The sequence below is a fragment of the Triticum aestivum genome, chromosome 6D (genome assembly GCF_018294505.1).
Source record: "Triticum aestivum cultivar Chinese Spring chromosome 6D, IWGSC CS RefSeq v2.1, whole genome shotgun sequence".
Taxonomy (NCBI): domain Eukaryota; kingdom Viridiplantae; phylum Streptophyta; class Magnoliopsida; order Poales; family Poaceae; genus Triticum; species Triticum aestivum.
In genome coordinates this window covers 428,512,059-428,523,020 of record NC_057811.1, presented here as the reverse complement: position 1 = coordinate 428,523,020, position 10,962 = coordinate 428,512,059, and the positions used below count along the sequence as shown (strand labels likewise).

The 10,962-nt window shown below is 58.1% G+C and overlaps 1 protein-coding gene across 1 annotated transcript; it reads left to right on the top strand.

Moving 5' to 3' along the window:
* The first annotated feature begins 6,526 nt into the window (after positions 1-6,526).
* Positions 6,527-8,190, top strand: LOC123145580 (F-box protein FBW2). Its single transcript, XM_044565039.1, has 3 exons — positions 6,527-6,759; positions 6,869-7,212; positions 7,305-8,190. Exons 2-3 carry the CDS (start codon positions 6,902-6,904, stop codon positions 7,972-7,974), a joined length of 981 nt encoding a protein of 326 aa, XP_044420974.1. The 5' UTR covers positions 6,527-6,759; positions 6,869-6,901; the 3' UTR covers positions 7,975-8,190.
* The last annotated feature ends 2,772 nt before the right edge of the window (positions 8,191-10,962 follow it).

Below are 10,962 nucleotides of genomic sequence, written 5' to 3'. Positions count from 1 at the left end.
GTGAGTAATGGGTAGGGAGGAACCGTTACCAACGGTGATACGGGTGGGAGTGTGAACGGGAGTGGCAGATGTGAGGTTACCGGGATGAGCAGTCATGTGAGCAGTGGCGCCCGAGTCCATGTACCAGTCACCACCGCCACCATAGGAGCTCGGTGACGGGGCGGAGTGCAGTGCGGCGAGCAAGGCCGGGTCCCACGGCGGCGGCGCCTGAGGAGGGTAGAACCCTCCGTAGGCCGGCGCGGGAGCAGCCCCGAAGGCCGGAGCAGCGGCGGCGCCGTAGGAGGGCGCGGTCCCATAGGCCGGCGCGGCGGCGGCGCCATAGGCCGGCGCGGACCCGTAGGCGGGCGCCGGCGGGGGCGCGGTACCATAGCCGCTGTAGGGAGCGGCGTTCGGCGCGGCGAAGAGGGCCTGGTGACCCGCCGGGCGGGGCCCAAGGATGCCCGGAGCCGGAGCCCGAGGGACCGGCATGGAGTAGGCGTGGACGACGCCGGTCCACGGGTTGGTGCCGTACGTCCATGGGGGAGTCACCTGCTGCGGCTGACGCCCCCCCCCCCCGGCGCCTGTTGCTGCTTGCGGCCGCCCCCGCGGCGGTTGCCGCGGCGCCCGCCACCCGGCTGCTGGGGGGCAGCGGGAAGGGCGGGAGGCGCGGGCGGGAGGGGGAAGTACCCCGGAGGCGCTGGTGGCGGCGGCTGCTGGCGCGGCGCGGGTGGGGCGGTCGGTGGAGGGGCGCCGCGGGAGGTGCCGGCGGCGAGGGCGTGGTGCTGCACACGCTTCTTGACCCCCTTCATCCGGCGCTCCTCCAACCTCAAGTACGCCACAAACTTGGGGAAGGAGGGCTCCGGCATCAAGGTGAGGTTAGAGGCGGCGTTGCCGAAGTCTTCGTTAAGGCCGGCAGTGAGCGTGCTGAGGAGGAGGTCGTTGTCCACCTTGGCTCCAATGTCACGGAGCTCGTCCGCCAACGTCTTCAGGCGGCGGCAGTAGTCATCAATGGACTGTTCATCCTGGTGACAGTCAAAAAATTCCTGCTGCAAAAAAACGCGGCGCTGAAGCTGGTTGTCGGTGAAGAGGCCGTTCAGCTTGACCCACAGGGCGCGGGCGTCGTCGCCGGCACTCACGACCGTGTGGAACAAGTCCTTGGAGATGGTGGTGAAGAACCACCGGATGATCGTGGCGTCGATCGCGGTCCACTCGGCGTCGGCCACCATGGTGCGGGAGTCCACGGTGCCATCCACGTGATCCACGAGATTGTTCTCGCGGAAGAGCAGCGTGAAGTACGTCTTCCACGCGAAGTACGTGGAGTTGGAGGTGTCGAGGGTCACGGGGACGCGTGCATGGACGTTGATGTCGCGGATCTCGGCAGGGTCGACGGCGAAGGGGTTGGAGTAAGTGGAGGCGTTGGAAGACATGGCGATGAGATCGTGGGGAGGGAGGCGGCGGCGCGGCTAAGGAGAGGCGGCGCGGCGGCGGGAGGCAGGCGGCGCGGCGGAAGGGGCGGCGCGGCGTGGAGGCGCGCGGTGGGGAGGTGGCGCGCGGGGAGGAGGGGTGGTGGCGGCGGCTTGGGCGGCGGCGGCGGCGGCGGGAGGTCGCGGCGGCGGCGGCCCGAGGCGGCGGCTAGGGTTAGCGGAAGCTGGAAGATCGACTTGCGATAGATACCATGTAGAGAATGATTTGGTGCATCGATAATTGATTGATCGTGCACTAGGCACATATATATAGGTACAAGGGGTGCGACTGGTATCTTGTCTTCTAAGATACACGTACATACAGGGGGAGACAAATACTACAGGTACTGCATACAGAATCCAGACCTACGTACATGTACATGTTTAACACATACGATCGGTTTCGGTACGTTCTTGGTTTTATATGCAAACTACGTACGTACGTGCATGGGAAACAGCTGCACGCTAGCCTAGGAAGAGGACATTGCTGCGCAAATGCATCCTCGTGCTCATGCCAAAATGTGTCTTGAAATAAGAGACACGCATATGCCTCGTGAGTCACGAGCACCGGTTGCCGGCTACGACGAAGTGTAGGGCACTCCGATGATGGATGATGTCTGTGCGGCCGACAGGAGCATGGTGCCACGGCCCCGTAATTCAACCCTCGCGCAGGAGAGGAGTCCCGAGTCCGCCAGGCTTGTCCCACGTAAAGCGTACGTGCTGGCATACATTGACATCGGGCATGCATGCATGCATCTCCCCGCCCGTACGTGCAAAATCAACAGCGTGCGGATGCATTCACATCATCACGTGCTCCCTTATATACAAGGCTACGAGGCTCAAGCTAGTTACCGTCGTGAGATTAAAGTATTGAAATTTTTTTGGATACAAATTTCAGAATTTTTTAATCCGCAGAAACAGACAAGGTAGAAAATAGGGTGTATCTTACATTACAGGAATGTGAAAAAATTGCATGAAGACTTCGCAAAGCAAAACAAACTTAATTTTCAGCACGAGCCAAAGTCGCGCCGCCGCCGGCGGTTGTCAAACCAGAGCCATTTGACATTGTATTCTACGGTCAAAAAGCCACGGTGCTAAGGTCTAACAGAGCCAATGTCCCAAGAAGAAGCCACTTATCATGGAAGCCTTGTGTGCAGTGGCGGAGCTTGAGCCGAAATTATTGGGGGGGGGGGGGGGGGGGGGGGGCGCAAACATAACTATTTTAGCTGATTCTTAATGCAAAATATGCCTAACACAAAGGAGTATATACATGTTTGCTTGTGAGCTTGGGGGGGCCATGGCCCAGGTTGGCCCCCATGTAGCTCCGCCACTGCTTGTGTGGATCCGAAATTTCGGAGCCAAATCATCTCCCCAAACAAAATATGTGCTACATTTGCAACGATGGCAAAGAGAACGCCTTAGCGACGGGGGAGAAGATAAACCACAAAAGCATGAGTATGTTGCGTCAAGGAGAAACCCAGGGAGAGAAAAGAAGGCCATAACTTGTGCCACAAAAAAAAACTTGGGAACATTATCTCAACCCGCAAGGGCCGGTGTTCTTTTGGCTGCCCGCAACATCACCACCACAAAAAGCAGGAAGAAGAAGATCATTACCTCGGCACCAACACGAAGACACATGAAGCACCTGCACAGATCTCGAAGGATCTGAGATGAGTAGACAACGCCTCCCAGATCCAACACCGATCGCCGAGAGCCACCGTTTCCATGGAGATAGTTCAGATCTTTGTTTGAATTAACTTAAATTTCTTTTGCACTAGTATATAAATTTTCACAAATAAAAAAACAGCGTTGGCGTCAGGGCGATATTTGTAGGTCACTATTCACACCATTTTGAGCGATTTTTTTTTTATAAAAGTCAAAGGGTTTTTTGTGGATTTTTTCACAAGTACAATAGAAGGTCAAGTTTACTTCAAAAATATTTTTAGAATTATTTGAATTTTTAATGTTCAATTTGTTTTCACATATAAGGTGTACATACACCCAGGAACCAAACGACCGCGTCCCAATTTTTCTCTTATGCTCTTGGTAAGAAAGTCTAACATATCTGTAGGTTGACAGCGTAGAGTGATATGTGACAAAAGTGGTCATATCTTTCTTCCAAAATTTGCACCTCGACATTTACTCCCACAATTTAGATAGTATATTGAATTTCAGGATGCACCCTAATCAGACCATTTGCATCGCACACCATGACACCAAGGACATTTTTTTATGTGACCACCAACTTCTCTGAAACACTGCTTCAAGACATGCACAATTTACATTATTCTTTGTGAGACAAATTAGACTTTTTGGAAGGTCAAACAAATACTGCGTCAAAAACCTATTGTACTGCCTTAATACTCCTGAACAGGTTACAAATTATTAATAACTTGAACAGGTTACAAAGAATGAAGCATTGCTTCTTCTTTTTTACTTGGAATTTTCTATACAATTATATATGTCCCTCATCTGTTAAAGGGGAAAGGGGAGCATTGATATTCCTAGACCTACTGCAATTGCTGGTTTTCTAGTACCGGAAGAAATGCTGCTGCATTGCATTGGCAATGATGGGAGCAACAGGAGCAGTACCATACGTACATCTCCTGCATTTATTCATGAAACGAATCCACCTGCACGATTAGTTGCACGTTGCATCGCCCGCACTGTATCGTGGAAGCGCCAATACTGCGATCGACTGGTACTATTCCAACTTGTTGCAATACATGGATCATCAGTCTTCTTTTTCGAGAATACGCCAATGGCGACCTTAGCTTTATACTCTACAAGGTAATTTTTTTTTACAAAAGATTACAAAGAGCAGATCACCACAAACCGGCAATCCACTCCGCAACCATCTACCCAACTACTCACAATATCGTTGCAATCCCGTCCGCCCACGGTCAAAGTTCCTCAGATATGAGTTCGACCGTGCCCACACATTGCGTATGGTGCCTGTGCCAAAAACACATCCGTTCCTTTTCTTCCATAGAGTCCAGCAAATGAGCATGACAAAAGAGCCGAATCCCTTCCGTTCCAACTTGTGAATTTGCTTGCGCCGATTTGTCCACCAATCTTGCAGCCTGCTCTGAGGCGATGGAAGTATAACCTGGTCTATGCCCACCTTCAAGAAGCAGAGGTACCACACATGCCTTGCAAAAACACATTGCAACAGCAAATGGTCGACCGTGTCCTCTTCCTGATCACGGAAGTAACAAGGTGAGGCCTCGTCCTGCAGCCCGTCCATAATCTGTATTGCACCGCCAGCCACAAGAAAATCTTGCAAGATAATGCTGCCCAGCTCTTCCATATCGCTGTTGAGGCCTGAAACCTGATCCCGCCCTCACAAAGCATCTTATATGCAGATGCTGCCGGATAGATGTAACTTTAACTTTTAACTGGCTATTCGTATGCCTAATATCAGGGGTGGTCTACGGATCTGAATGTAATTTTTATTATTTCTGGTTACGTGTACTGTCATGATTGAAGATGAATATAAGAAAAAAATTATGTAAAAAAAGAGATCACGTTGTACCACGATCAACAGTTTTTTCAGCAGCGGCGGTGGCTTCTCCAGCAGGCGTTCCCCCGGCGGATCCCAATCGGAATCCGGGCCATCTTCTCCCCCATCGTCAATCCGGTAAATTTGCAGGCCAGCATCACGCTCCAGCCACTGTTTCTCGCAGATTCACCTAGGTAAAAACGAACACACATCTACCCTACCCTACCCTACCCCCATCAGAAGGCTGAGGCTCAAGCGTTCTTCCTTTCCCACACGTACCCAGACTTTCTCCTTGCCCCTGATGCGCCATGGTAGGTCACACGGACGACGGGCAGCACCAACTGTCAAGCGTACACACCGGCCCCGACGACCCTTTTCCGCCCCTGCAAGAGGCCCTCTTTTCAGATCCGTGCCGTGCCGTGCCGTTCCTGGTACTCCCTGATTGGACTCCCTACTTGCTACTCTAGCCATTAGAGCATCTCCAACAGGCACGGCAAAACGCGCGCCCGCGCGGTAAAGTTTGGTTTTAGCGCGCGCCGGCTGGTTCCGCGCGCTCCAGCGGTGAAGGAAACTTACCGCGCGCGGGAAGCGTTTGCGCGCGCGCGGGAGAAAGCGGCACGCGGCGCGGTAGATTTGGCGCGCCGCTTCGCGCGCGCCTATAAAATCCCGCGCTCGCCACGCGCACAGAACATAGCCACGCGTCCTCCCCTCGCAACCTCGCGCCACCACCGCGCCACCATGCCGCCGCGCCGCCGGGGTTCTTCGGGCTACCGCGGCGTCCGCGAGCGCCCCAACGGCTGGTACTCCGCCGAGATCCGGTCCGGCGACGTCCGGCTCGGCCTCGGGTCGTTCCGGAGCGCGCACGAGGCGGCCCGCGCGTACGACGCGGCGGCGTGGCGCTTGGAGAGGCCCCGGTCGCAGATGAACTTCCGAGACGTCTTCACGCGCGAGCAGGCGCAGCGCGTCGCCCCTCCGCCGCGTCTCATCACCGACATGGACTGTGCCGACCACGCTCAGCGGCAGCGCCGCCTCCTCATCGCCGAGGAGGACGAGCGAGCCATGGCGGAGTGGCGCCGTCGCCACCCGGAGGACGTCGCCGACGAGCGTGCCTACTGGGCGGAGAGGACGGCAAGGCGCCGCGCGGAGCGGGTGGACCGGCGTCGGCGGAAGGCATTGGCGAATGCGCAGTCCGATATCGTTGCAGCAGGTGGGAGGTCGATCTTCACGTCAGACGATGAACGTTGGGACGACATGTGGCTCGATACCTCGGACAACACCGAGGAGGAGGATGATGATGATGATGGTAGCGACTTGGAGTAGTTTCTATCTATGTATGCCGTAGTAGTTTCTATCTAGTTGCACCGTAGTTCTATCTATCTAGTTGCACCGTAGTTCTATCTATCTATGCTTTCGAACTATCTATCTAGTTGCACCGATGTAAAATGTAAAATACCTTTGTATCGTTTTTTATCTATGCAAATTTTATAAAAAAAATGTTATAGAATGAGCGCACTGTATTTTTGCGCACTGCTGGAGCTGCGCGTGCTGTTTTTAGCGCGGCTGGAGCCAGCGATGGGCGCGCCGCGTGTTCGGCGCCTGTTGTTGGAGATGCTCTTAGTACTACCACTAGTAATTAGCAGCGCCTAATCAAGCTTGCAACCTCTGTGGTGGCGCTTCTTATATCTTGCTCCTCGCTCGCTTCTCGGACAGGTTTCCTCATTTGGGTTTCGCTCACCGTGGCCCTCTGCTCTGCTCCGACTCCGAGGAGAGTCTGCCGCTCCCAGCTGCTCCCCTGACCCTCGAGTGATTTCTAAGGTAGGTAGGCGGCCAACCTCAGTCAGAGGAGTGGAAATGGCCGGAGGCTTCTGGTTCTTGGCTGGCTGGAGCGGGGAATTGCGTTGATTTTGCACCTCTTTGGCTGCAGGGGAGACGAGGAGGGAGGGAGAGAGGAGGAGCAATGGGGGAGAGCGAGTACCGGTGCTGGGAGGAGCTGCTGCCGGACGCGCTGGGGCTCGTCTTCCGCAACCTGCCGCTGCAGGAGGTGCTGACGGTGGTGCCGCGGGTGTGCAAGTCCTGGGGGCGCGTCGTGGCCGGGCCCTACTGCTGGCAGGAGATCGACATCGAGGAGTGGAGCCAGCAGCGGCACAGCCGCCCGGACCACCTCATCCGCATGCTCGACCTGCTCCTCCGCCGCAGCTCCGGCGCCTGCCGCCGCATCAGCGTCTCCGGCCTCCCCTGCGACCCGCTCTTCTCCTTCATCGGCGACCAGTAAGCATCTCACTCACTCACCATCGCCGTCGGCTGCGTGTTAAGATCATTCATTCGAAATGGCGCGCCTGAATTTCTCTGTCTTCTTCAAGCGCGCGCGCTCTGAGGACGCTGGAGATCCCGCGGAGCGAGATCAGCGACGCCGTGGTGGAGGCGGTGGCGCCGGGGCTGCCCAACCTCACGTTCCTGGACATCAGCAGCTGCACCAAGATCGGGGCGCGCGCGCTGGAGGCGTTCGGCCGCCACTGCCGGTCCCTGGCGGCGCTCCGGCGCGTGATGCACCCGATCGACGTGGCCGGGCGCAACGCGTGCGGGCAGCACGACGAGGCCCGCGCCATCGCGCGCACCATGCCGGCGCTCCGCCACCTGGAGGTCGGCTACATGCTGGTCACCACGGAGGCCATCCTGGAGGTGCTCTCCCGGTGCCGGGGCCTGGAGTTCGTCGACCTGCGCGGCTGCTGGGCCGTCGACGAGGCGCTGCTGCGGGCGCGCCACCCGCGGCTCAGCGTCCTCGGCCCGGGCGTCGACGACTGCTTCGAGAACAGCTACTGGGAGGAGTGCTCCGACGACGACTCTGAGGACGACGAGGTCTACTCGTGGGAGCTCATGGACGACGACGAGTACTACGGCGTGGTCGGCAGCGACGACGACGAGGCCGTGTGGGGCGACGGGCCGGGCCTCGTGGAGAACCTCGAGGTGCGGTTCTACGGCGGCGGCTTCAGCGAGAGCTACGCCGGCATCGACTGGCCAGCGTCGCCGTGACAGCCCCGGCCGTTCGTCCGTGCTCACCTTGACCGCAGAAAGAAGCCAATCATCTTTCTCGTTCTTGACGTTCCTATGGTCGTTCAGATATGCGTTTGCGTGCGTGCCAGTAGCTTAATCTGGGTGTCTGATGTAAACTTAATCTGATTTGAAGTTTTTTAAAAACTTAATCTGATGTTTACATGAAGCAAATCAAGATGGTGTTTACATGTACCAGTGTCAGTGTCGGCGTCAATGTCATTCTACCCTGGTGTACATTATTTGGCACGGGGAGCCGGTCTGCGACGTTGGTTGGAGCTTTGTGGTGCTTTTATTTGCGCTGAGCGGTACATACGACATGGACGGACGTACTGGCTTCTCCATGCACGCTCCTCGTCATGCATCCATCCATCCATCTATCGGACGCGACGTGCCGCACCGCGCAGTGCAGAAAGAGACGAGTGCCACGTCGCTCTCGTTTACAGTTTTACTTTACATGTCAACGCAATGCATGGCCAGTACACCCTCGATTGATATCATGACAGCGCAGGCCAGCGGTTAAAAGCGGCTCGGCTTTTAGGCCGGCCGGACCACGGTGACCACCGGAGCCAGATTTCGTCGAGATTTCGGGTCCAAAATCACGGTGCCATCTTTTCAGAAAAGGGTGGGGTGGGGTGGGGCGGGGGATCGTCGCCGCTCGCAAGATCAATCAGCTTGGCGCTCCCGGCGCTCCCCCAATCCTCACGCAGCAGACAGAGCATCAAATTTGGAGCTGCACGGCACGCTTTAGATTCTACTTGGTCGCCGGTCAGGTCTGGATGGCGATAGAATAGCTCCGGTTCTGGCCACAAATATTTGATGCTCTGAGCTGCGATCCCGTGCTAACTTTGAGACGGGTTTTTCTGAACCTCTACGATTTCTCTGAAGAAGCAGCCGAGATATGGCGCCGTGCCATGGCTACGAGCCGATCTTTCTTGATCAGGACGGTCTCGACAGACACAAGGGATGAAGGGATAAACTCTACTCTACTCTTTTGGCGCTAATCGACAGCGAGCACCGGCATTAGGGATTGTTAATGCGATCCTCTGAACGGGATGTCTGTCCGTGCTCATCCTGCCAACGCAGCCCAAAGGCCACGTTCCCTTTTACTTTCGGCTCTTGTCCATGCGTCGTCGCCCTCGCGCTCAGCTGCCCTCGTTTTGTCCCCTTGCTTTCTACCGCCAACTTTGCGAGATTCTTTCGTCGGAACTTGCACTTGACAAATTCTGCTGGTCGCCCGAGCCTATCCATCGGCCTGCTGCCGCTTCGGCAACACAAGCTAGCAGAGACCGGCGTAGCCAACCGGGACGGCCATGCCCATGCTCATCACTGTAAGAGCATCTCCAGCCGTTGGTCCTCCAGAAAGCACTAAAAATCGTCCCCTCGAGGCGCACGGGCGTAAACCGCGTGCTAGAGGCGTGATGCTCCTCAGTGGCGGCGCCCACGTTTAAAAAAAAATCCGGCACAAACAAGGCGCTAATTCAACCAAACTTCGGCGAGTTCACACATATTTAAAATATTTTACAAATGAAGAAAAAAAACGCTACTAGACCCGCCCTCGCCCTCGCCGTTCCTCGCCGCCCACCGCCCTTAAAGCTCTACATGCCGAGGAGCCTGTAGAACTGCGTGTAGTCGCCGCCGTCATCGTTGTCGTCGTCGCCTCCTCCGCGGCCGCCGTCCCTGCTGCTCCCCTGCCCAGGGTCGCCGACGCGCGGCGGGTTGGACGGTCCGGGAGCGTCCTCGTCCTCGTCGCTGTCGAGGATCACCACGCCGTTCTCGTCCTCGCGCCCACGTTTGCGGGCGGCTATCTCCTCCAGGGCTCGGCGCTGCCGGACCATCTCGTCACGGCGGTAGTCGTCCCGCGCCCACTTCAGGGCATCCTCGTCGGAGAATCCGCGCCGGACTATGGCCTCGTACTCCGCGGGGAGGCCGGGCTCCACCTTCGGCCCGACGAGCCGGGCAGAGGTGGGGGAGGAGTCGGCGATGCGGATGCCGGAGCTGCGGGTGCGCTGGCTGACCGGCGTGTCCTGGGGCTCCGGTTTGACGGGGAGGAGGCAGGGAGAGCCGGACGAGCGGCCGGACGAGGAGGAGGACGCCCCCGGGTCCATGCGTCTCGGCGTCCACGAGCTCCCACGCCGGCGGGAGAAGGAGGGGGAGCGAGGTACTCCAGCCTGGGCGTGTTGCCGCCCTCGATGTACTCGAGGACGGCCTCCAGCGTGCGGCCGGGCACGCCTCACCGTCGGCGGCGGCCGTCGGAGTTGAGCCTTCCGGAGGGCACGACGCCGTTGGTGGCCTCGAGCTGCTCGGCGTGGCGGCGACGGAAGTAGGGCTCCCACAGCGGGCTGTCGGGGACGTACCGCGGACCTTCCCTCGCCGCCTGCGGCAGAGGGGCACGGATACGCGCGATCTCAGCACGCCGCGCCGCCCCGGTGACACCGGGACCCCGCCGGCGTTGATCCTCCACGCCCCGGGCACCCGCATGTCCGGCGGGACCAGGTACTCGGCCTTCATAGAGGAGCCGAGCTTCGTCCTCGTGAAGGTGGCGGCGGCCGAAGCCGTTCGCCGCCGCGCCATCGCCTGGAAAGTGCTCGGCCATGGTTGAACTGGGAACAGCGAGAAGAGAGGGAGGAACGGGGGCGTCGAGGAACGGAGGCGTCGGCGATGGAGAGTCTGTGCGTCACCGGCGCGCTGGGGGCGGCTTATGTAGGCGGAGCCGCCGCGCGTACGCGTGGCCTCCGTGTGTACGCGTGGCGGGCGAGGGACGCGCGTCGTCTCGTCTTCACTGCGCCGCCCGTGAGGCATCAATTAAGGAGGCTGACCGGTGCGGCAGCGCACGGCAGCTTTGGCATTGATTCCGCCGCGGGAACCGAGGCGATGAGGACGACGAAGCGACGAGAAGAGCCGAGTCGCTGCCAAGGAGGGCCCGCCGATTTTCGCGCCAAAAACGATTCGCCCGGCGCCCTCAAGCGC